The 25,738-nt window shown below is 41.6% G+C and overlaps 3 protein-coding genes across 4 annotated transcripts in view; 1 reads left to right on the top strand and 2 right to left on the bottom strand.

Annotated features, from left to right (window-relative positions):
* znrf3 (zinc and ring finger 3) overlaps positions 1-10,674 on the top strand; it is a 138,984-nt gene extending 128,310 nt beyond the window's left edge. The window contains exons 15-19 of one of the 2 annotated variants that reach the window (XM_030416524.1): positions 1,148-1,279; positions 2,991-3,098; positions 4,292-4,459; positions 6,775-6,877; positions 7,043-10,674. In XM_030416524.1, coding sequence (XP_030272384.1) covers positions 1,148-1,279; positions 2,991-3,098; positions 4,292-4,459; positions 6,775-6,877; positions 7,043-8,796 — 2,265 coding nt within the window. In that variant the 3' untranslated portion in view covers positions 8,797-10,674. Of the gene's footprint in view, positions 1-1,147; positions 1,280-2,987; positions 3,099-4,291; positions 4,460-6,774; positions 6,878-7,042 lie in introns of both variants that reach the window. The other variant, XM_030416522.1, reaches the window with a different exon arrangement.
* A 145-nt stretch (positions 10,675-10,819) lies between these two features.
* coq5 (coenzyme Q5, methyltransferase) lies at positions 10,820-17,487 on the bottom strand. The gene is made up of 7 exons (XM_030416526.1): positions 17,252-17,487; positions 16,171-16,320; positions 15,852-16,076; positions 13,596-13,702; positions 12,631-12,719; positions 11,906-12,017; positions 10,820-11,307 (listed from the first exon to the last, which is right to left on the bottom strand). The coding sequence occupies exons 1-7, from the start codon at positions 17,451-17,453 to the stop codon at positions 11,206-11,208; spliced, it is 987 nt and encodes a 328-aa protein (XP_030272386.1). The 5' UTR covers positions 17,454-17,487; the 3' UTR covers positions 10,820-11,205.
* Positions 17,488-22,455: 4,968 nt separating this feature from the next.
* Positions 22,456-25,738, bottom strand: part of kremen1 (kringle containing transmembrane protein 1) — a 92,774-nt gene continuing 89,491 nt past the window's right edge. The window contains exon 15 of the mRNA XM_030418222.1: positions 22,456-25,390. Coding sequence (XP_030274082.1) covers positions 25,231-25,390 — 160 coding nt within the window. The 3' untranslated portion in view covers positions 22,456-25,230. The remainder of the gene's footprint in view (positions 25,391-25,738) is intronic.

Here is a 25,738-nt window from a genome sequence, read left to right as displayed (position 1 = left end):
CGGACGAGGAGGAGTAAAGGAGTATGTCAATTGACTCGAAAGCCAGAGCATATTATTCATTCACTATTTCCCCCCACTGCTCCCTCTGGCAGACTCCAGCCACAGTTTCCATGTCTTGGGTCATTTTCTCTTTCATTCATGCCTTTCGCGGTCAGACAGTTCACGTGCATCAGGGCAAAGTTCCCAAACTTTTCACCCTAATGTCCCCTAGCTTTGTCTACCTGTGACAACAAATCATACATTGGGTTTGGCAATGCGAGCAGGTTAACCATCAGGTGATGCACTCTGTACTGTGTTTTAATAAAAGTCTTCATATTTTTCAAGCACCATTGCTTTTTGGATGAATGTGTTCAGCCTTCGATACCCTGATGACTGATGGCAGTTGACTGATATTACCAGCTGATATTGGCCTATCGCAGATGTGTCGGTATCAGTGTAAATGTTCTCTGTTATAAACTTCTGCTTTTTTACATAACATGATGCAAAAAAGGGGTTTTGGGTCACCTACAATTATTCAAAGCCCAGTGAAGTGAAGCATTTCAGTGTTGGTTGTTAAATTAGATGTCCAAATACGACATTCAGCCTCACTGAATGAGGAGAAAAGACGTCCTGAGCAGAGAGTTAAGTTTGCGATAGTGTTTTAACTGAACTCAGATCAGAACCTGCCTCATATACTCTTACTACTATTTGGGGGGAGTCACAAGAGACACGTTTAAAGGTGTGAGGGGTGAGGTGGCAGTTTGCAACCAACTAAACACCCCTCATGTCATCCTGCCCTATGATGGCGGCTAAAGCTACTGTTGAAACATGGCAGACTCTTTGCTCCCTCTATAGATGTTAAAGACTATCCAGGTTTCAGGTAATGATAACATAATAATGATTATCGTATCCCATTTCAGCTGGACAATTTGAAATAGTCTGAAAACACAATAGTAGAAAACACTGATTCCTACATTTCCCATAATGCCACAGAAGACCTGATACAACTGTTTTCATCGGCCGACTCCTCATCATGTGTGAACAGAATGTGCATATTCAGTAAAGAGACCCTTTGACAAAAGGGGATTCTTGATTAGATGAATAAGTGTAATTTGGTTACGAATGAGTTCATCGGTGTTTAATGTCTCCTCCTCTCTGCTCTCCTCAGCTTAACCAGGTCGCAGAGGATCCTCTGAAGCGGCCGGTGGTTTACGTGAAGGGAAATGACGCTGTTAAGTTGATGAACATTGTTAACAAGCAGAAAGTCGCTCGTGCTCGGATACAACACAGACCACCGAGGGTAAGCGGTCATGCTACAACCCCAAACCACTCAGTATAGATGACGTGTGTGTGTGTGTGTGTGTGTGTGTGTGTGTGTGTGTGTGTGTGTGTGTGTGTGTGTGTGTGTGTGTGTGTGTGTGTGTGTGTGTGTGTGTGTGTGTGTGTGTGTGTGTGTGTGTGTGTGTGTGTGTGTGTGTGTGTGTGTGTGTGTGTGTGTGTGCGTGCGTGCGTGCGTGCGTGCGTGCGTGAGACTAATCTAAGGCACATGTGAGGAAAATGAGGAAGAGGTAAACATGTTTCTGAGGCCCAAGCACCAAACAGCGCAGAGACTTTTTTTATTTTAGATGTGAAGACAAGCAAAAATTCCATCTGTGAAATCTGACCCTTTTCCCTTTCTTCTCTGATCTCCGCTGCCCCGAGGCCGAGGACTTTTTCGCAGCACTCTGGGAGATTAATATCAGCCTTTCAAAGAGCTGTTTGTTTGCTTGAAATATTTGATAAGAGACCAGCACACTTTGAGGTCAAATGACTTGACATAATGAAAGCCCGAGAGAAAGGACTGTCCGATTAGAGGCATTTTTCTGATGAAGAACAAAACAATCTGTTCATTCTCAGTGAGTTTAAGCAGCTGTTTGTGGACTGAATTCATCAACGAAGTCTGTCATGTTCTACTTTTTACTCAGTAAAAAGCAAAAAGATGTCAAATCTGGTCTTTATCTCTTCTTGAGCTCTGCAGTGGGGCTGAAATTTATGAAACACTAAAAGTCCTCTTACCTCAGTGTCAAGTGTCTTATGCTGCGTTCCAGGCGACTCGTAACTCTAAACTAACTAAATTACTGACGTCCTACCAGTAACAGGACAATGGAACACCACCCGAAGTCAGAATGTGTAAGCTTGGGGGAAATCCATCTACCCCGACCTAATTAGGGGGCAGTTGCATGCTGTCATACAACAATGGCAGCATCCATGTGAGGGGAAATATTTAGAAGTTTCGAGGTATGAGTACAGTGAAAAAAACATATAACAGCGTCTGTCACCTCATGTATCGTTTCAATTTCTCGCAATCAGTCAGAGGTCAGAAGTTGGAAATTCCCTCCTCCGACTTCGGCTGAAACGCAGCATTACTCCCGAAATGAATCTGCAGATGACCTCTGACCCTGTGTCAGCATCATTTTTTTTTTTTTAACGGCGCCCTCTAGGTAGCGAGATCTAATGAATGTGACAACCAACCCTGTTTACCTCCGACTTGTTTCCTCCTACCAACCTTCCAAAACCTGACCCAAAGCATCAGTATCTGATGGCCTGAGAATGAGACTCTATAATCAACTTTCTTACATTGACATTTTAATCAAGTCTTCATTTTAGAATGGTTCATTCATTTGTGCGAGTGATGTGCCGTAGCGCTTGGGTAAATAACTGACGGAGAAGATGATGATTCTGATATGGAGATGAACTGATTTCTGATGTATTTACGGTAGAAAACACCACCTGATTATGTGCAAAGGTCCCATTTTCCTTGTCGAATGAGTCACATCGCTGAGTACTCTGCTTTGCAGAGAAGCTCACAAAGCTCTAATCAAATATCCTCAAGTGTGGGTGACTGGAAATGAAAAACGCAACTGTTTTCAGGCCACGTAACCCTTTTAGTAACCCCTGTAAAGTAAGCAGCTGCATGTGAAGATTATCTGACAAATTTGTTGTTCTCTGTTGCTCTCCTTTTTCCATAGCAGCCCACGGAGTACTTCGACATGGGCATCTTCCTGGCTTTCTTCGTGGTCGTGTCGCTGGTTTGCCTCATTCTACTTATCAAGATCAAACTCAAGCAGAGGAGAAGCCAGGTCAGTGTCGTGAAAACACATTCCTCACCACTAGAACAGGAGTGTGGATGACCCAACAACTTGTATATGGAAACTTGTATATTTGCAGTTTGGGTCTGCTGTTGATTGATTCCTCTCATGCATTGACAAACGGCTCTCAGAGGAGGCTTACGTCAGGAGCATGAGTCAAGGTTAGGCATTTAATTAACACTGATGAGAGGGTGGCTGCACGGAAATGTCACAACAGAGCAGAAAACCTGTAGCGCCACCCGTTAAGACAGGTGTAATCCTGCCAAAGTGTGTGTGTGTGTGTGTATGTGTGTGTGTCACAGCAGCGGATGATTTGGTTGTGACTTCCTTTGGTGGTTAATTAACAGCTCGCACCGGGGGCAGCTTTGTCATACATAGCAACTTCTTCCTTCCCGAAATGTGAAAAATTAATGAGCTTCTTATGGAGTAAACGTTGTTTATACAGTGGTGATGTTTTCTTTCCAGTTTAACTGTAAAGAGTGGAAAATAATTTGAGAATACTTCTGGGTGCAGTGAAGGGTTTGCCCTCACAAGACTAATTACAAACTAAAAAGTACAGATTTTTAAGTCCTCACGTTTGATGTTTGTCAGCCCTGTGATGAGATTGACTCTCAAGCCAAAGTTGCTCTTTTTCTGACCAGGATGTCCTTAAAAAGTCTACAGTTATCTAGTTTTGAGGCAACCTAAGGGAGGAAACACCCTTCAGGGAGCCTAGTTTAACTAATCCTGAGCATTAATAACCAGCAATTCAAAACGTCTGCTACACATGTGAAGCATTAAGTGTAATTTGAAGAAGTGGTTCTGGATGTGATAACTCATCAGTCACCATTTCTTAATGAGTAACATTTTTAAGGCAACACGAAGAAAATTAGAGATGAAAAGAGAGCAGAGAGTTGGAGCCAGAGAACGCTTCAGTCAAACATTGCAAACACGACAACAATCAACCCTGTCGTATTGTGCGTCAGTGTTGGCGAGGGTCAGCTTTTTTGCACCATGCTCCTCTTTGATGATGTTAGACATTTAACAGGATGTTGGCTGAAAAACATGATCACTGAGTTGTTTTCTCATTTGAAGACCTCAATTTGGATCCTGTTGGAAAGCCTCTTGAATCTAAAGTTGGTCTAAAGTGGCTCCTTAAACATGCAGCTCTTGCTGACCTGATCCCACCTCTCTCCCTGACACAGAGCTCCATGAACAGGATGGCCATTCAAGCCTTGGAAAAGATGGAGACGAGAAAGTTCAAGGCCAAAGGAAAGGGCCAGCGCGAGAGCAGCTGTGGAGCCTCTGATTCGCTGAGCAGCAGCTCCACCTCCGACTGCGCCATCTGTCTGGAGAAGTACATCGACGGGGAGGTGAGAAAAGAATGTCAGATTTAAAGTCATCTGCTTTGCATTATCCATTTGCTCTTAACAGTGACTGCATAGGTAGATATTTGTTATTTGTACTGCATCAAGATTTACTTTTATTTTGAAATCAGCTTTAAAGTCTGTCTTTGTATTGCTAGCTAATGCATGAAAGTGACAAAAGATTCAAGTCTTTTCACGTCACTTTTATTACATTGTATTAACTTGGTGACGAACTTGTACCCCAAACACAGTTGAAGATATATTCCAACCCATATTGAATCGGTTGGGCTCATTGCGATTTTACAAGAGAAAAAAGGGAATGTCTCAGCATTTGCCTGACTTTTGAAAGCCAAGAGAGTAAAACAAATCCAAGCAAATAATACAAAATGTAATTTGTATTTTTGCAAAGCATTTTCTGCTTTTGCTACAAGAGCTTCTCATTTATTGTAATGTGTGAACGGTGTCCTCTTGGTGCAGGAAGCACACATTTTGATGTGTGGAGACCTAAAATCCAATCACAGTTGTCAAAAACAAGCATTATAAAAACATAATAAATCAAAAGGTCATGATACAAATGCACAACCAGGGGAGCATTTTCAGACACAAAACCGACAATTAAGCACCAAATGCTTTTTATCCAAAGTGCTTTATAGTGCTGTGCGTGCAAAATTAGACCATGCAGGAGCTGAACCGCTCAGCTCTGGCAGTGTTTGTGTGGTCATCTACCCACTGTGCTTGTTTTCTTTTCATTACATATGCTGTAGAGATGAAACATAATGCAGTCATGTGGACAATAGAATGGAAGTTCCCCTGATGTGTTTGGGGACCGCAGTCCTGCGATCTCTCTGTGACGTTCTTTCCGGCGCCTTTTAGATGTTTAGTTCGGTCTTTCAGAGCACCTGGAGAGATAACGGTACCCAGAGTGCATTGGATTGTGATTATGCTTCCTGTTTTCCCAGTGTGGCCTTCTTTAATCCTTAAAGGAGTCATTGTCATAATATGTATCCTAATCTTGGCACTTTGAGGGTTTACTGTAACAGCATTGCTCATCCTCAGCACGGACGCCGGAGGAACAAACCCCAGTGCCCACAGGGACATAGCTGGTGTATGTGTGTGTGTTTTTTGTGGTTATGTGTCTCTTCTGTAAGGAGGAGAAGAAAACACAACAAAGCATGGCGCCACGATTGCACAGAGGAAGTGGCGATATAAAAGGCTGAATGGCATCAAAGCAGTTTTTGAGCAGTGAACCGAGCAACAAAAGCTTGGGTGGAAAAGAGCCGAAAGATGAGTCACATTAAGCCATAGAGTTAAAAGTATTTACGGCAGTGAAAGACATCTCGCTGCAGTGGAATATAATAATTCATATTCACAGTCCCCACCTGCTTTTGTGTCTTGGAATTCCTTCATGCCAGTTCTCCGTCTGAATACAAAGTGTCGCATTCTTTTCATATCAATCCTTGAGTGTGAGCCTCTTGTTTGTTTTGTTCCAGAAAGTGGTGACATTGAGCATCAGAGCTGTATTTGTGCTGTGGCGTGGAATCTCGTTATGAGTTTTGTTTGTTGCATGACTTATACTTGGCTCCTCAGTATTAAAAACTTGATGAGACTCAACCACCTCAACCAAATGATAGTTCTGTCCATATCTGCTGCCACCCTCTGGACATTCAGATTCTCCTGAACAATCATTCCCCTTCGTGGCAGTTTGTCATGTACATGATTTAATCTCATAATTTGTAGCTTTGGGAGATTTCTTTTATTGCCTTGAAAACATGCTCGGATAAATGACATCGGACCTTTTTAAGTTTACCCATTCCACTGATTTGCCTACATAACATGTAGCTACCGCTGGTATCTACAGTAGTTAGTGCCTGAATTGATGGTGCAAGCCCTTAAAAAAATAATCAAACCATTTAACAAAGATACTGCAGGATTACTGCATTTGGTGTTTCAACAAAATAAACAGACTCTACTTATTAGCTTAATATTAAATCTTTAGAAGCTTTTAGCTTTGAGATGCTTCCTGACAGGATAAGATATCCTTAATTCACAAAAGCAAAGCACATGTATTTCAATTAGCATCTCTGTTGAAAAGAATGATTTGCAATATTAATTAAATAAGAGAAAATAAGATGTTTTTGTCCATCTGCTGTATGGATATGTTGTGGACCTTTAAACTTTCTAATTATTATCAATGTAATTAGAAAAACAAAGCACAATAGTTTGGTACATGTTTCTTTTCTATTTCAGGTTTACACTCTGTAGATCACAACACAGGTCAAATCTGACTTGTTATGAATCTTGTTGTGTTTTTCCCTCTACAGGAGCTGCGGGTTATCCCCTGTGCTCACAGATTTCATAAGAAATGTGTCGACCCCTGGCTGCTCCAGCATCACACCTGTCCCCACTGTAGACACAACATCATCGGTGAGTTGGTGCACAAGCTTTGACTATTTTTGCTTTGATGTTTAGATAAATAAAGTAAAAAACTCCTGAAAGAGAAAAAATCCTTGATAATTTAACACTCAGTTACTTTTCATCTGTGAGCACTAATCGAACATTTTTTTTTTGTTTTTGTGTTTTTTTTCATAGAGCAAAAAAAGGGAAATCCAGGACCCTCATGCATGGATCCTGGCAACCCAGTCCATGGCCGGCAGCGGGTGGTGTTGCCAGTTCATTATCCTGGCAGGGTGCACCGGGCTGGCCAGGTGACTGCCTACCCAACCAGAACCAGCATGGATCCCCACGGCAACCCCATCACAGTGCTCACTGTGGACCAGCACCCAGATCCTCAGGGTCTCTACCCACCCCAGTCGACATCTGCCTTTCTCCGGAGCTACCACCCCACCCTCCATCTGGACCATTCACTCAACCCCCACCACTGTGGACTAGATCACCGCGGACCACCCGCCTACCCAGCACAGCCGCATCATGCTGCTTTTAAACGACCCAAGTTTCATGGTCGTAACTTTTCCCGAACAGCCTGCTTCTCGCAGTACGAGACTATGTACCAGCACTACTATTTTCAGGGGTTGACTTTCCCTCAACCACCTGAGGGTGGCCAAGGTCCTGCTATGGCAGGGCAGCTTGGTGGAGGAGGGGCCCACAAGGGCCACCACAGCAGGGCCTTTCAGCAGGGGCTTCTATACCCCACAGTGGTACACATGGCACCTGCTTCTTCTTCGAGGATAGGTGATACTGGCAGCGCTTCTGGCCTGAGCTGTTACCATGGCCACCGCTCAGTGTGTAGTGGTTACCTTGCTGACTGCCCTGGCAGTGACAGTAGCAGCAGTAGCTCAGGCCAGTGCCACTGTTCCTCCAGCGACTCCATGTTGGACTGTACTGAGGTCAGCAACCAGGGTGTGTACGGTAGCTGCTCCACCTTCCGCAGCTCGCTGAGCAGTGACTATGATCCTTATGTCTACCGGAGTAAGAGTCCGTGTAGGGGATCCACAGGGGAAGCAGGGGCTGCGTCTTGCACCACAGTTCCTGCTGAGGACTTAACATCCTCTGCTCCCTTGGGACATGACTGCCTCCAGCTCCCTCCTGGAGCTTCGGGATATAATTCGGGGGACCACCTCTCCAACTGCAGTTTGGAGCCCAACTACAGCAGTCGCTCATCACTGGAACCCAGGGAGAACAGCAACACTAGCACTACCTCAGCCGGGGCTCCAGAGGCTCCCGGAGCAGACAGGGGGAAAGGGGCACAGGAAGAGTCGGGGGAGCTCGGAGCAGCAGCCTGTAGCTGCTGCTTTGAGGTGCTTCCTCCCAATGTGGAATGCAAAGGGCAGGACTTGGACCAAGCTGGGCCTCTGGCCACAGGACGCTTCCACAGGGGGATGGACTTTCAGAGCTCAACCTCCAAGAACTACTTTGCCCCTGAGCACATGTGCCCTTCTTCAGAGCAGGTGAGCTATGAGGGGCTCCCCTGCTGCTTCTACAAAGAGATGAAGGTCCATAGGGCCACAACAGGGCGTTACACCGAGGACTATGCTGTTAATGTGCAGTATGCGCATGCAGACTCAGAGGCCTGCTCTGGACAGGGCTGCTGCGAACTCAATCAGAGAATACCCATAATTCCTGAGGACACAGATTGTGAAATGGGCACAGGGGCAGAGACCCAGAGCAGTTTATTGCCCATTAGTGTGACAGTGGAGGCAGAGGTGCGAACAGGGGAGCGACATGAGCCCAGAGAGGGTTACTTCACCTCAGGACAGTTTAGAGGTCAGCCATACCCTCAGGAGGAAGAGACCAGGGCTTTGTTCCACCCTCAGCTCTCTGCAAGCCCCACTGCACTGGGAAGCAGTACTTCAACAAATGAGGGAGGTCTGGGTTTACGAACTTGAGTCCAGAAAGAAGGGATTCAGTTAAAAGTATGTTTGGTACCGTATCAGTCAGTCAGTCGTTGAAACCCTCAGCTGCCTTGTTCTAACCTTGCTCTCTGAGCGCTGAATGTTATCATCTTAGATTGTGTGGATTTCTACTGAAATGGCCCGTCATCTCTAGATATACAGAGTATCAAGTTCATTCCTGTGGCCACAAACATCTCGGCACCAAAGTGCTGAGACAAAAAGTGATACTACAAATATGGATGGAGGTTATAAACTGAAGCTAGAGGTGGGTTGGTGTTGGCATCCGACTGTCTGGGTTAGGCCCCTTCAGCGCTACGTAATCTGGGCCAATTTCTTGTGAGATCTTTTCAGATTTTGTGAAGAACAAAATATCTGAACCCCATCTTTTGTGCAAGATCTAGGAAATCTGAGATTTTGTCCTCACAAATAAAGTACACTCTTAATTCATAAACATCCACATCTACATGTATGTGCGCACACGAACACTGACTGCCTATAAAGCTTCAACCACCAACTCAAATAGGTTGTATGGACATAGCTAAACCAAAACAGAAAGACATGATTGTTTGTTTGTTTTTAGTTTTTAGTTTTTTACTTTTTTCATGAGCAGGGAAATGGGTCTGTTTAAAGTGTCTGTGACCCACACGTTTCTCTGAGGAGAAGAAGCTATCTATATATTACAGAAAAAATGCATAGAAATGTGAATGCAAGGCTGACACTGGTCTCTATTCAATTTAATACAGAATTTGTTTTATGCATTGCATTTCTGTCCATTGGTGGCCTACCTGTATGAGATGTGCCAGAGCAACATGAAAGCCTTATGCTGGTAAGCTATTTGTAGCAATATCTAAAAAGACACTGCACCACTTTCAGTCGAACTCCAGACTAAAGTGACGGCGTCTTGGGGTCAGTAGATTTCTTCAAAAAGTAGGGTATAGCACTCTACCTCTTGTTTGGAAGCCCTTAAAAGTGTGTTTTGCTGTCACCCAATTTCCTCAATGAGGCATGCTCTAATAAATATCTATAAAAAGGTTCTAGCGTGTATTAAAAGGCCAAAGGAAAGTAGCTGGAAAAAGACTCATATTTCATAAGGGTTCCTTATTGTACTGTGACTTCTTTTTTTTTTTTTTTAAACAATGCAGTTATACATACCACAGTGTATCCGTTTGAATCATATCGTGCCATGCATAATACATATTCGCGATATCAATGCTTGTCATTCATGCCTTTCTGTTTGTCCTGCAGACTGTTTTTTATACTGTTTCTATGAAATATACACATTCTCTACACAGAGGAAAACTTTCTGAAATAACCCTATTTATAAGTTAACCCAGTGCTGTAATCAAGTGAGAATCTAATCTTGCCTTTTGCATAGAGATATGTACCTACTGCAAATATAACATTTTGGGGTACTTGAGTCACTATTTAATTTTTTTTTGTTATTGTTTCTAGCACTTAAGAAGATTAAAGTGTACAAAATTAATATTTTTTAATTTTTTAAGAATATAATTATTTTCTGTCATTACCATTACAAATGTTTTAAAAAAGGCTAGAAATCAATCTGTGTATATTTCTGTACCTGTATAGCAAACACATTTCATAAATGGAAATATGTTCTCTGAATATTTATTTACTAATATATTTATCTTTAAGCCATGTCTTATGTTCAGAGTGTATGAACGTTTGAGTTATTTGGTTGCTTTTTATTTTGAGAAAAATCACTAACATGAGACTTTGTATATACATGGTAATTGCACACAAGACGATTAAATCTTCTCTGACCAAAAAACTGATTTTAAAAACTTTAGTACCATACAGTTTTGTAATTAAAGTGTACAAAGATCTGTAAAATATACAGTTTTATTCAAGTAACTCATGTTGTGGTGTCATCCTTTCCATTTTTTTGCATTTTACTTGGAGATTGTTACTTTTTGCCTCCTAAAAAGCTGAGTAGTTGCATGATCATTACCAGTAACCGTTGCCTGTAGCTTGAGAGTAATCCAGTCAAATACTGAGATCAACTTTTGCAAGTTTTATTATTCATTGCCAAAACATAGGTGTTACAAAAAATAAACAAAGAAGCCTGTATTAAAATGTTTTAACTCACTCGCCAGTTTTCTTAACACTGATAACACAGACACAATGACATTTTGTTTTTATATGTGGCATTCTTTACACTAATGTTGGTATAAAGTAGAGTTTTCAGTACAGTTTAATCAACAGGAACAAAAAGTCAATAAATATGTCATCTGACCTGATTTTCTGTTACTGTGCAGAAACATCTGCAGAAATCAGCTCTGGTGCTTCGTGTTCTGAAATTAATGTCTGAGAACTCTGCAGACAGTTCGTCATGCAGGCAGAAAAAGCCTGAAACACACAGCCAGTCTGTGTTAGGAGTGCATCTCACAGCTTGAAACCAGAGTGAAGAGCCACAACTCCGCCAGTGAGGTTGTAGTACCGCACACAGTAGAAACCTGCGTCCTCAATCATTCCTTTAAACTCTTCCTGCAGAAGAGAAAGAGCAAAGTGACACTACTGCACATAGTCAGGTTGGTGTTTGGCATCAAGAAATTAAAACCGAAGAAACAAGCGTGAGGAAATGTAAACTTAAGGAACACAAAGTCGAGAATAGACTCAATGTTAAATCATTGACTAATCTAACATCATTCATCACATACTGATAGGCCTATGTCTTGTTTTATGCTAGTACAAACTTGTTTAAAAAGAATTAACAAATTAATTATCATTTAAAACATTTTAATAAATATAATATCTGCTGTTCAGTCATGACTTGTTTCTTGATTTTAGGTTGCCAACTTTACACCTGGCCAGGGACTACAGAGGAAAACAAGCCACTTGGCTAATCTGGCAGATTTACATTAATTTTCCTAAATATGCCATGTCCCTAAGAAAAAAAAAACTGGATAGAGAAATAATAAATATATTAATGACACTTGAAGTCATCCTCTTTGACACTGAGGACATGGTGTACTTTTCTGGAATGTAATGACTAAACATCTAATAATTTAAATGGGGTTAACACAGGAACGATATGACGAGCAAGAAACGTCAAACTAAATGATGGAAGCATCAGTTTTCTCACCTGATCTGGGAACTTGCGGATGCTTTCTACCAAATACTGGTACGACTTCCAGTCTCCGGCAATCACCTCTCCCAAAACTGGGATCATCTGGAAACTGTATGTGTCATACAGTCTTGAAAAAAGAACAGGATACAGGTGAGCAGGGGAGACTGAAGCTGTTTTCTTAGAGCAGAAAACATCTTTTATATGTAGATTGAAAAAAAAAGAGGTTATTTTCAATCAGACTAAATTCTTTAATTAATTATGTAAAACCATCTACAGCTTAAAGAGTTAGACATGACTGACTGGCTCTTTATATTTATATATATATAGCATATCTGTAATTATTACAGATATCATATTGAACTTGACAAAGTGAATGCCCTCCTTGGCACAACGCAGTCAGGTCACATAACAGGCTTATCCGCTGAATTGCTTTGAGGTACAGAACCAGAAGAGGGCAGTGTTTGTCCACACTGAACAACACAAAAGGATGTTGAGTTTCACAATGTGCAGATTATGTAGTAATGGAGAATACTTATAGAAATGTCTCAATTAAGAAGAATCTCCATTTATGAACATTTAAATAACTCTTTTAAAATAGGTAACATGTTAAAAAATGCAACATGAACCACATATCACAAAGTTAGGAAAAAATCACTGCTCCTAAAGTAGGAAATTTACAAGGCTGATTCATATTCACACCGAGTCATCCACCAGGAGTTTTCACTCCTCCTCATCCTCACCTTGCCAACACAGGATTTGTCACTTTGCTGAATTCTAAGCACATGAACCTGCCACCAGGTTTCAGGACCCGCTGAGCCTCCTGCAGTGCCTGAAAGAATATTTTAAAAAAGGATTTGCACTATGGGTCTAACAAGAGAAAACAAATTAACATCAGAAGCCCTCCCTTCTTTGAACACCTTTTTATTGTCTTTACTAATTGGCCTGAAGTAAACGTGTTGCCGTTTTTCTTAACGCTCAACCTGAGGTGGAGTGTGTTATTGTTACTGCTGGTATGTCTTTCTTCTTTAACTATTTCCCTTGTGTTGATCCATTGTATGTCTCCTATGTGAACTTGTTTTGCTGCTGTTTTGACTGGGACTGCCTGGAAGAAGAAACAGTGTATTGCAATGGTACTTTACTTGCTGAATAAAGGATAAATACATAAAATCAATACATAAATAAATAACAATTCTAGTGATTTATGCAAAAAAGAAATATATTTTTGGGTCAAAGCTCTTTAAAAGTAAGGATTTGCAGATTTCCCATGATTAATGTCTTTTTAAATTGGGTATCACATTGTGTCACATCCACAAATGTGTGAGCCCCACCTCCATCAGAAGTAGATTTTCTCCTGCAATGTTGTGTAAATTTTCACCCTTGGTATCAAACATGGGTATCGGAGCCCTCTATTGCAATCAGTGCTATTGAAATGTAACATGTGGCATAAAATAAAAACTAAAGTAAGATGACTTATTAAAAAATAAATTTTTTAAAAGCATGTGAATTTAAAAAAATGCATATTAGATTTATTACCAATCATTTTACAGACTGTCCTGACATTCACATTTTATTAAACTGATTAAAAAACAAAAAACAGTGGAACAAGAAGTTGAATGTATGCTTCATTGCAGGCTGAGACCACTTAGTGCAGAGCTGTAGAGGCAACAGTCTTTATCAGAACATCTGTGCAGTAGCTGTTCGTTACCTGATCTATATGGGTGACGTTTCGGATGCCAAAGGCGATGGTATAAATATCAAACTGGTCATCATCAAAGGGTAGCTCCTCTGCATCCCCCACAACCCAAGACAGACCTGATACACACATTGACACACAGAGGCAGAAGTGCAGCAAGTGATTAACTCCAGTTCTGTCTCTGCATGGTTGCACACATCTAATTAGAGAAATTGTTTTCTATCTACAGTTCCTGCCTGTGTGCTGTACCCAGCAGCGCAATTTCAATGTTTTGAAGTGAATGTCTATATAAATGTATATTCATGTATAAAATTACCCAAGACTGTTGACATCCAGTCAAGTCACAGCTAAATGCTAGTTTCCATATGATGAGCCTCATATGGATGTTGAAATTATCTGAGTTTTAAAACTTAACATCCCAACCAGTTGAGACTGCCTGGATGACTGTACTAAACGTTATGAGTTTAGTTTCTCCAACTTACAACCAAACAGAACAACAAAGTAGCCATCAGCTAGAAGATTGGCTTTTTCTGCATAATTAAAATACTTTTTCTTAATGCCTGTCCCTGGGTCAGATACACACTTATCCTGGTTGGATATTAAAGCCCCTGTACGGAGTTTTTAACTGGATATAGAAAAGTCTCTGGTTTCTGCTGATGTGTCTCTGTTACCTACAACAGCAAATGAGCCCATCAGCGTGAAGATACGCTTTTTCTAAGTAGTCTAATTCTATACCTCTGAAAGGCATTGGTCGGGTCGGACCACTGACGAAACGATTTACGGCAGTAGAAAGGCAGAGAGGGAATCCGATCGAGCTAGGGCTAAAACACGGATAAACATTGGCGATTCCTTCCAGAGATGGAGAGAGTTGCGGGGCTTGAAGGGAGGGTCGGATCCATAATTCGCCCGATTCCTCCTAGACAGGTTTGTAAATTTTATTTCATTTATGAAATGTAATGCGGGACGTAGTTTACAGCAATACATGAATTCATGTTGTTACAACAAAGCTGGCTAACATTACCATTAGATTAGCTCTAGATACTACACTCGTGAAAACGACAACAAACGTCTTAGATCACGCATCCATTTCAGCTGTGTGTATCAGCCCAGCCGACCTGCAACGATGCATCGGTAATATCCTCTGTCATTATAAATGATTCAGTTTCTTACTTAGAACAAAACATCCATCACAATCACTGTGACTTTGCTGTAACGCTAGCTCTGTAGCACCGTGGGTAATATATATAGCTGGGAAATTGCAGTGCAACAGCAGCATTACTTTGTTTCACCGGCGGCATATTATATTAAGTAGAAATACAAATAGACACATTACCTCGTCCATATGCACGCTGCAGATAGCTGCTAAAAAAAAAAAAAAGTTTTCAAAGCAAGTCCCGTCGTCTTTCCGACGTTTCCAAAACAAATCTACACGCGCCGGCCAGACAAACGTCTTCACGACAGTGGGCGCTAGAGCTCATGGGAAATGCAGTCTTCATTCCGGCAAAACACTACCGCTTTCGTCCAGCGGGGCCGCCAAAATCAACACTAAATGAAAAGTCTGTACAGGGGCTTTAAGTGCTGAGGATGAATTAAGGAGTTGGAGAAAGGAGGCTTCTCTGCAGAGTGGTGGTACAGTACAGCAAGTCATCTTTGTTTAACCGTTGACAATTTTTGTCCACAGAGGCCGCCAGAGTCACCAAAAAATGTGGAACGCATACCTCCTCCAAGGCCCAACACTCTCCTTTAATTCAATTAAGCATCATCCAGTATCAAATTAAACATATTTATATCCACTAGGTCTGGATTTTTATTTGGATCCTCATCAACTCACTAATACCAGCAACCCTAATAGACCGTCTTTCATAAATACCGCTGCATTATTCCCTGAGAAATGTACAGAAACGTGGAAAAACTCCCCATTTCATAACACTTAAAAAGAGGGAAACAATTCCTAGATCTTTCCTGGTTGAAGTTTGATTGAAAACCCTGTGGACAGTGATCAGAAACTTGAATAAGATGTTTACACGCTACAGTTTCCCCACTTTCTTTGAGAGCAGCTCAACCAAAACATCTGGCTTTCTCAAAGCAAGGATGAAGGTTATTCTGGCTCCTGTAATCACTGGGTCTTTACATGCACAGCAGCATGAATGGGGATATCCCCGAAAAACCTCATCTGTGTACATGTAAACATGCTCATTAAAACCTCCCAGCTGAGGGGATCAGATGTCTTTTGGGGCTCTTGAAGCACTTTTTAAGTCAAAAACTTACCAGCACTGATGCCCATGCTGTCCGCTTTCTGCTTGCCCACTTTCAGCATCTCCTTGTTTATGTCACAGACCACAGCCGTGGATTCCTGAGGCCCATCTTCTTCCTCTGTGGAGTAGTTGTTGGAAATGTCCTGCCATGACGGCGTCTGCATGGATCGTGCCACCCGCCGCTTCTGCCGTTCTTGTTGAGAGCGAACGTACTCCAGGAAACGGAAGGCAATGTCACCTGCAAGGGAGGGTCATCAAAAACATAAAGTGAGGTATGACTCCAAGTGGGGTCGCAGATTGTTTTTACAGAGGGACAACAAAAACTGCGGTACCTGTTCCACCCGCCACATCCAGGAGTCGCACCCCGGGTTGCGGGTGCATGACGTGAAGCAACATGTCCTTCCACATTCGATGAATCCCCAGACTCATGGCATCGTTCATGACGTCATACTTCTGAGCCACATTCTCAAAGACTTTATACACTGAAAAAGCAAAGAGAAAGAGAGGGCATCTGTCTCACTGGAAGCCGTTTACAGTGTATTATATGTTTTATTTGGGTGTACTCAGATATTCTATTACACTTTAATGCAACCAAAACACTTTATGTATTTTATGTTTTTCTCTTGATACTTTTATGTGTTGTGTGACTTTTTATTAGATGTATACTCTAGTACAGAAAAAAATGCTTCATTGCAACTGTATTCTTTTATATTTGAATTACTGGCAAATACATTTGAAATTGAACTGTCCAGTAAACTGCATTCCTTTCTGTACTCTGAGTTTAACGTTTAGTATCTGTATTGGGAAGGTAAATTAAACATTACATTAAATGTACTTAATCTGGATATGGTTTATGGAGGTATAATCTTTACCACGTGTCTGTATGGGTATAGGGAATTATTTAATTAAGTCAGTCTGATAATACACAAAATTGCAGCATGCAAGTTCTAGTACATACTTCTGTTTTCCTATTCCTCAAAATTTCATTTAAAAAAATACAAATTATCATTCCTTGCTTTCCTTTGAAAAAAACTCTGCTCGCTCAATTATATTTAAAAGAGTATATAAATTAATGTCTACCTATCTTAAATTCGGCATACATATACTACACTTCACACCCCTCATTTTGGCAGAATTCCCACTTACTCATATTCATTGCAAAGCGGAAGCACTCTTTGAAAAACGCTCTGTTATACGAAGCAGAAGTGACATTTTATGGATTAACTTTATGCCGAATTGTTCAGCAAGTTATCAGGACGCCAAAAACAATCTCGAATCCCGTCCCTCGAGATCTGTTATTTTACAGAGATCCAAAAATGTTTTAATTAGCATTGTTTTGAATGACGTCTGTTATCTCACACTGTTCACTCAGCTGAACAGAACGTACCCGCGGGTAGGTTTGCTGTAGCTCACCTTTCTTCGCCTTCTCTGACTCGGACACCGTTTCGAAACCAAAATGTGTATTTTTGTCTCCAGCTGCATCGCTGAAACAACGACAGGACGACGGCGCCCAACAGCAACCCGACCGACCTGGAAGTCCAGCAGCGGTAACGTTAACATTTCTGTGAGAAAGACGGATCACCCTCCGGACCAGCAGTCTCATGGACGCGGCCATGTTGTTTGATTATACAACTATGCGACAGTGTGTCGTCATTCGCAGGCGACGGTGACAGATTTTCATTACAGGAGGCTGCTTTGCAGTTTCACAGCAAAATATCAGAAACAATTCACACCGCCACAATACGTCGACAGAAACCTTAATTTATGAAGCTTGTTTAGTTAACTCATTAAATTCATTACGAAAATGTCAAACATTGAGGGAAACCTCCCATATTTTTCCCCAGAACCCAAAGATATTATTATATTACATTCATTTTTAGACATTTACTCAAAAATACATACATTTCAGAAACAATCTGGGGATCAGTTTCGTGCTCAGACTCACTTTTTAACAGTAGGAGCAAGTGTGGTAATCAAGACCACCAAGTCATGACCAAGACCAGAGTGTGTAAAGACTGAAGACCAAGTCTTTACAGGGTTGACTGAAACATGGGTTGGTCAATTTTATCTGCTGATATTGTCCTATTATTGGTATATGTCTAAATATTCCCCAATATCAGCCAATATTAAGCTTTTCGGTTTTACAGAACATGATGCAGAAAAAGATGCTTGGTGTGATTTATGATTCTTTACAGTAAAGTTTATTGTTCCAGTTCATTGATGTCATTTCAGAATATAAATTTTATTATCAAACCGTCAAATGTCCATAATTTCCATTTCCAACTTACCTAATAAAATTTTTTTATGCAAGCTTTAGGATTTCTAGGTGACTCCTGTCTTGTCTCAAAGCACAACAGATATCAAATGATTATATAATTCAGTGATTTCCCTGCAGTCATGGTCTTGAGTGAAGAGGAAATCCAGAGTCCTCTTTGTCTGAGTCTAAGACAAGACCAAGACTGAGCTTGAGTACTACTACCACACTAGTTGGAGAAGAATTCATTAATGTCCGACCAGCTCGATCATCTCAGCTACAGCCTATCCAACTTACAACGCCGGAGGGAGAGAATTCACACGAACGCTTTTGCATGACTTGACTGATAACACAGTGATCTAAATGATTATTTTCAGCAATGATCAACAGTCCTTGAGGCAGGGGTGAAAAAGCAGCATATGTAAACAGCTTTCAGCAGCATTAAGCTACAATAATAGAAGGAAAATCTCCGGCATTAAACAGGCCAATGCATGTACTCAAAAACACTGAAGGGCATGAGAGTTCCTTAATTGCACCCGGGTCAGAGACAATATTACAGAGCAAGGCGGATCAAAACAGACAAGTTTGTGCACAGCCAGGGAACCTCTTTCACACACTGCTTTTCCAAATCCATAAAGGGAGGCCGGCTCTTTTTTTTTTTCTTTACCTCTCTTCTAATCTAACTGACTTCAGTACCCTGAGTGCAGAAAGTGGCAGGTATTGTCTTCCTTTCTTCTCACTTTCTCGTTCTGACAGTAACCAGACACTGCGATGCATTGTCCCATTGTTGCCTCAATTACTGGTCAACTCGGGTTCAGAGGCATCAGCTTACATCGTTCCCTTTTCCTTGGACATGGGAAGGTTGACTGGAGGGGGGTCCGCAGGCTCTTTCACAGGGACCCAGAGGAGTGGTGAAAAGGTTCGGAGTCTAGTTAAGGATTAATGTTACAGCTGCACAATTGCTATTGTGGAAAAAAAAAATAAAGAAGGGGGGGGGGGGGGTTCAACGGGAAGGTGTGTAGAAGCCCATTACGAGTTTTTTACTGGTTGCGTGAATGACAGAATTTATAATGGAGCCCTTAAAAACCTCTTGAATTAAATAATTAATTCAATATTTTTTGTCACCTTTCTGGTTGTTTGTGGTCAATAAAGATGATTTTATTAAGGGAAGGGAAATCATTTGTACCAAGCATCATCACTGAGGGTCTTCAATGAAAATATGTTTCCAGACAGGATGTCACCAGTAGAGGGAGGAAGAGGATCAGCCACATTTTGCTGCTCCACGTGATGGGAGGTGTGTGTTTCAGATAGAAGATCAAACAATTTCTAATATAAAACACTCACTGTACTCTGTGAGGCAATGGATCTGCTTTGGAAATTGTTAATATCATCCAGTGGGCTGTGCATCTGCTGTTTTCCTGCAGGGCCTTCCTCCCTGTTCCATCATCCTTGTGTTCCTCTGGTGATACCTGTCTGGTACCACTTAAAGGGCTCCTTCGCTTTGCTATGCTGTTTTGATGGACTTGGTAGTTTCAGTCCAGTCCAGTCAAAACTTTTAATCTTAGAGTAAAGAGTAAGTTGACAACACAGGTTGGAACTGTTGACAGTCACGCACTGTCCTCGGTACTGAAGATGATCGCATGGTGGATTATTGCCTTGCACGGTCTCTTGTTTCTTGGTGTAGACCAGAACTTATACTTAGTTCCCCACAGTAACACCAGGCTGGGTCCAGTGACCCTGATGTGGGCATTTCATGAATATGTTGCTGTTCAGCACCTGTTAGTGGAGGGACGCTGGAGTTCCCATAATGTGATATCAGACTGAAAAACATCATAAACTCATTTTTGAGTATCGCTGCAGAAGAACATTATGTTATTATATAATATGATGAATTGAACATTTGGTAAACTATGAAGCATTAGAGATGTAAAGAGAACAGAGCAAAAGCAGTAAGTGATATTGCCTTAACAGTATCTATAGCTCATTGGACCATGGTCACCACAGACACAGATATTGTAAAAAGATCATGGATGGTCTAAAACTAGCATGTCAAATAATTACATTTTGAGGCATTTGGCAGACGCTTTTGTACAAAGCGACTTGCAGTAATTCATACACTGATCGCTAGGGGTGTGCCAAAATATCGATACTACGATATATCGCGATATTTCGTCTTGAGGTACGTTATCGATACACTGGTGCCAAATATTGATATTTAAAAATGTTTTTGTTTTTTTGGCGGGGGGGGGGGCCCACCACCATCACCCCTCTTCGGAGGACAGCTTTATCTTTATTCAAACATAGGTATACAACCAAATAAAATTAAAAAAATGGTTTAAGTAGCTCTGAAACCCACACATATAGATATTTAATGATAGTTGTAGTGAGTGTGTGTGTTAAGAAGAGACACTGTGCAATATACTCTTTGTTTACTTGGCTGTCATTCATGTGAAATTGATTGACAATGTTTTGTAATTCCTGTGAAATGGATTCAGTGCAGTCAATAAATTCTGAATTTCTTCAGTGACACAGATATCGTGATGTATTGTGGATGAAATTTCTTGCAATATATCGATTATCGCAGAATCGCTGTATCGTGATATTACCGTTATCGTGGGCAAAATATCGTGATAGTATTGTATCGCGAGGTACCTGGTGATACCCAGCCCTACTGATCGCACTGGGTGCAATGCCATGTGCCGACCAGCACTTCAGGAGCACTTTGGTTTAGTATCTTGCCCATTGACAATTTGACATGCAGACCAGGGGAATCAAAACCAGTGACCTTCAAATAACAAGACGCTGGCTCTACCCCTGAGCCACAACAGCCCGTATACAGCAGAATTTTTGTACTGTATATATGATCAGTGTTACTAATTATATCATTCTGCAAGAGGGGAAGAGGGCAGAGCCAGAAGGCCAGTGGCGGACTCAGGATGTTTAACGGGCAGGGGCGAAAAAGATGACAGGGACACCAGTTGTATAAGGTGGGGCACCGGCATGCGGGAAATCAACACAATTATTATATTATTAAACAAGTTCTTCTCAAAAGTTTTTATTGGAAAATATGGTTCAGTCAGAAGCATCAGAGGTTCACAGGTAACTTTTAGAAAGTCTTGCAGCCAAGACATTTTTCAGGAAACCTTTGTTTCCTTAATTCCTTCAGTGAGTGATCTTCACGACTGAATAAAGTGAATGCAAGGTGAAGTTAATGCTGTTTCACTTTGTTTATACTTGTAAGACCTTTCTAAGTAGCTACCTTTCTAGCATTAAACTGTTCTGAGAATGTCTTGTTCATTAAGTTATGGAAAATGTAATAAGCTTGTATTATAAAAAGCATCATTGTATAGTAATTGGCATTTTTTGTCATTTTCTATGTGCTATTGCACATAGAAAATGACAAAAAAATGCAAAAAAATATGTGTTGAAAACTTGTATGTTGAAGTAAGCATGTATGTAACGCTGTGATCCTACCCTCTCCCTGAAGTTAGTAGTGATAGAGACAGAGACTCCAGTCACCCTGTTACAAGACACTGCAGCATCAAAATGATCCTATTTTAAGGTAAAAAAAAAAACAAAAAAAAGTAGAAAAATACTGTAAATATTACCTTTCCGAATTTTCTGAGTGTTTCTTTTCCAAAACTACATAGTGCACCTTTAATAATGAACTCTCACTGATGCAAATGCACTTCCATACGAGCCGGTTTGAGAGCACTTGTTTTGCTTCTCTATGGCGCTGCAGTTGTCTTGCCAGTGAATACTGAGCACTGCTGCTGAGATTCTCAGACACAAAACAAGCCCTCCGACAGCTTCAGGGTGAGCACTAGCTGATAGAAACACAGAAACACCTTTCAGGAATTAAGAAATCAACATTGCATCTACCCCGACTGTTACAGCCTGTTACATGTCCGTCCATGTTTGTCTGCTTTTTTTCCATGTTGTTCCAGTTGTAAAGCTGAGCTCTTGCTGTTTCCCTCTAAAATGTGCAGGTTGCATGCTTGACCTCATCCCGGAGGGGAACCAATAGGTTACACATGGCTCTTCAAATCCTCCCTACGTGTGTGTGCATCTCCAAACAGTCTGGGAGTCATTTCACATATCTGATAAGTATTTAGCTCCACAGAAGAAAAAAGGGGGGGTGGAGAGTGGGTGCAGATGTACTGCCATGCAACCACTGAAGCCTGACTCTGTTTTTTCAAATGGAATGGTTTCAAATGGAAAAGTGAATGGGATTAGCTTGATCCAGGTTTTGTGGCCCGTATGCTTCTCAGCCACTGGGGTACATAATACAGCGTGTCATTATGGAATAAATGGTGTTTTATTAAGAAGACACATCAAAACAAAAGAACGAGCAAACCAGGAGTGTAAGAAACATGCATACAGTGTTTATTTTGCAACCTGGACACATTAAATAAAACTACAAAGGTACTTCACTTATACAAAAGATAGATTATATCCCATTCACATACAAAATAACAATAATTTACTGTATAAATTAAACATTTCACTATTTTGCTATTTACAATTTCATGGAAACGATGCCTTGGCCCCTCCAGATCGTTTCCCACAGGGCTTCTGGTGTCGTTTTCACACCATCGAGCACTACAGGACATTCACATCCACCACTGTTTGGGAAAAGGCTGTTTCCGCCGCGCAGAAGATAGCGTGGAATTTTCTGATTGAGCGGAGGACGGGGACAGAAAATGGGAGTTTGCATAATTCACCGGGCTATCCAAACAAATATGGCCTGGTTAGATTTTAACTGTCAGATTTGGTTAGCTTGTGTTTGATTTGAACACACATTAATTTCCCATCGCTTTCTCACGTCTAGGCTCCTTTTTCCTCCCTCTGTCTACGCATGGTCTGCTCTGAACATCACAGACCCAGGGGCATGTGCTCTTGTCTTGCAATAATTAAGATGAGTTGCAGTTGAGTAGACAGGCAAGAATATAGCACAGAGTCACATTTTTAAGTCTGATCGGGAAAAAGCGTCTTTTCATGAGCCTAAGAATCTGTCTGATTCTCAAGAAACTACAAATCCATGACTAGAATGTCACCGCAAGGCTGCATCATGCGTAAAATATAATCAAGTGCTCAGGATGCTGCACAAAAGTACATCTTACTTTTTTTTTTCTTTTGCTGAAACTGAACGCAAAAACAAATAAGTACTGTTCCGTCTTCTAAGCAGAAACAAATCTAAGTGCATCTTCTTTATTAATCCTGTCAGTGACTCAACGACTTTCAGGGTGACCATCTGCAGAGGTGAAATCTAGTCCCAAGACAGGAAAGGCCCATTACTATGCCAATAGTGGACTAATAGAGTTTGACCTTTCACAAGTAGTTTAAATGTCACAGCAATGCACAGAAAACCATCACAGCTGTCAGCTTGTGCATGGTACCATTGTGGCCCTTTTGGTTATATTTCTGCCTTGGAGGATTGTTGTGAAATTCAAGCAATTTACTGCCATCTGAAGGGAGTGAAAAAAAAAAAAAAGCATTCCACCTTTGAGCTAAATTGACGAATAAGTACAGAAAGCACTTTGATGAGTCTCACAAACGCTGTGCAGAGTCACAAAATTAAAGAGCGGACATAAACATCATCGTTCCCACACTGAATTACATAATATACAACAATATTCATCCCACCCTGTAATCAAAAGACAACTTAATGCGAACAATATGTTCAGTAAATGTCCAAGACTAGACACATAAGAGCACACACAGAAATGGAAAACAAACGTTTCTTTTGAAGCCTTGTCCGTTACTACATGAAGAGCTCTAATCCAAAAGGTTACGTGTTCATCTTGGAAAAAAGAAAACAAAAAAGAAAGTACCATCATGTAACAAAAATGTAAAAGATCCAGTCTGGAGAGGTGTTCAGTTGAGTGTATGTGTAAAAAGACTAATATTTAATGCTTTCAGTCACTGTACAAGATGTGGCATCACTTTCTAACTTTACATTTAAGTGGTGGAAACCCTTTTCAGGACTGAAACTCTTCACGTCCTCACTGATTTTAAGGAAGTGCAGTCTCTTGTGAGGGTCCGCTTCGTGAAAGAAACAGATGTGAGGAATCTGAGACAAGGGAAGAGGAGATCCTTAAGGCACTTGAACACCATCAAACTGGAAAGACTCCCACCCACAAACGAGCAGAAAAAGCCCTCAGATCTTCCCAAGCCTCCCTAAATGGCAGTTTGTCTACAAACTACACCACCCAACCTCCCCCACCGGTGAACGACGCTGCCACTTCTCTCCACCCAAATCCACGTGAGTGAACGAGTGGGCGAGCGTGCTCTGTTTTCTCTCTGATCTTTACCATTTTTCGGCGGGTTATTCATTCCCTAAGTGCTGTGATATCTACCTTCTGTGTGACGTCTCCGTGTCCTGTTCCCCTCTCCTCAGAAAGCTAGTTGTCACGTAAAACACATCAAATTGAAACTTTGCATTTGGAACCAAAAAGACAGATAAATACACGACTCTTTGGATGGGAGGAATCTGGTTTTTGGCTGCATGTGTGCATCGTCCATATGAGGCAGTTAGAGGAGTTATGAGGAACCATTGTATGTTCATCCTTGCCTTGATACTGATGAAGATTTGGTTGCCATTTGGAAGCACCAGGAGGACGTAAACCTCCCTTTTTTCCGAAACTGAACCTAGACAGTGAAGCTGGCCGTTGCTCTGCACCCAGCTTTGTTGTGTTTTCACAGGTGAGGCTGCAGTCTGGAAGGGTTTTCTGGAGGTATATTGATTGTTAGGGACATCTGTGGGTGATGAAAATGGAGCCTGTCTGAACCAGAGAAGCTTCCCGCAAGTTAAAAGCGTCACTGAATCTTTGTCCGAGCTGCAGATCTTCCTCCATCTAATCCTTTGCTCTCCTCTCCCACACTGAGGTCACTGACAGCCCTGCCTGTCCCCCTCCTCCTCGGAGCTGAGCAGGAAGGGAGGGCCCAGCCACTTCGGCCCACGGGCCGTTTTAGTAGCAGTCACTCACTCAGTTGTCATTAGCCACTCAGTTGTTGGCTTGTTAGCATAACGCCTCATAGATTTTCATTGTCTGAGGTCCTGGCATCTGACGGCCCTTGTATAGAGTAGTTGTGGGTGGCGGTAGCGTTTGGTTAACAGTGGAGCGCAGCAGTGGCGCTAGTTGCCCACCAGGGGGCTGAGGTCGCCGTGGTGGTTCTTTAGCTTCTTCTTGAAGAGGGAGATGGTGGAGGGTCGGTACAGGATGATCCAAGGCTCGGAGGATGCCGTGCTCTGGCTGCAGCTGTCTGAGGCGCTGACCGCTGGGATGTTAGGGGACCTGAGAGGGAAAAGGAGGAGGAAAGGAAAATACAGTCAGGACAGAAAGGAGGGAAGGTTTGCCTGCTTTATACTTGCCAGCTTGTATAGCCCTGATTATCTTCCTCTTGATATCACATTTATTGCACTACCTCTACCATTATTAATGGCCAGAATTGAATATTTCTAATCTACATATTTAAAAAAAAAATGGCTGAGTATGCACCCAGTATGCCAGACTGCCTAAACGTTTGCTAGCTAGCATTAGCAATGTTAATCTTAGCTAAGTAGCGTGAGCAACATTAGCTAACAGTGCACAAACTGGCAACCGCTTGAAGGGGCAGATGATTCGAACAACAGCGGTGTTGTG

The sequence above is a fragment of the Sparus aurata genome, chromosome 5, assembly GCF_900880675.1.
Source record: "Sparus aurata chromosome 5, fSpaAur1.1, whole genome shotgun sequence".
NCBI classification, from domain to species: domain Eukaryota; kingdom Metazoa; phylum Chordata; class Actinopteri; order Spariformes; family Sparidae; genus Sparus; species Sparus aurata.
This window is presented reverse-complemented; position numbering and strand designations above follow the sequence as displayed.

What these genes read in the sequence shown, in the direction of transcription:
- coq5 (XM_030416526.1), bottom strand. Translation starts at nt 17,453, where the DNA reads ATGGCCGCGTCCATGAGACTGCTGGTCCGGAGGGTGATCCGTCTTTCT. An exon ending in GGATGTGGCGGGTGGAACAG is followed by an intron (nt 16,077 to 16,170) that starts GTACCGCAGTTT and finishes CCTCCCTTGCAG; the next exon opens with GTGACATTGCCTTCCGTTTC. An exon ending in ACAAATCCTGTGTTGGCAAG is followed by an intron (nt 12,018 to 12,630) that starts GTGAGGATGAGG and finishes TCTTTTTTCAAG; the next exon opens with ACTGTATGACACATACAGTT.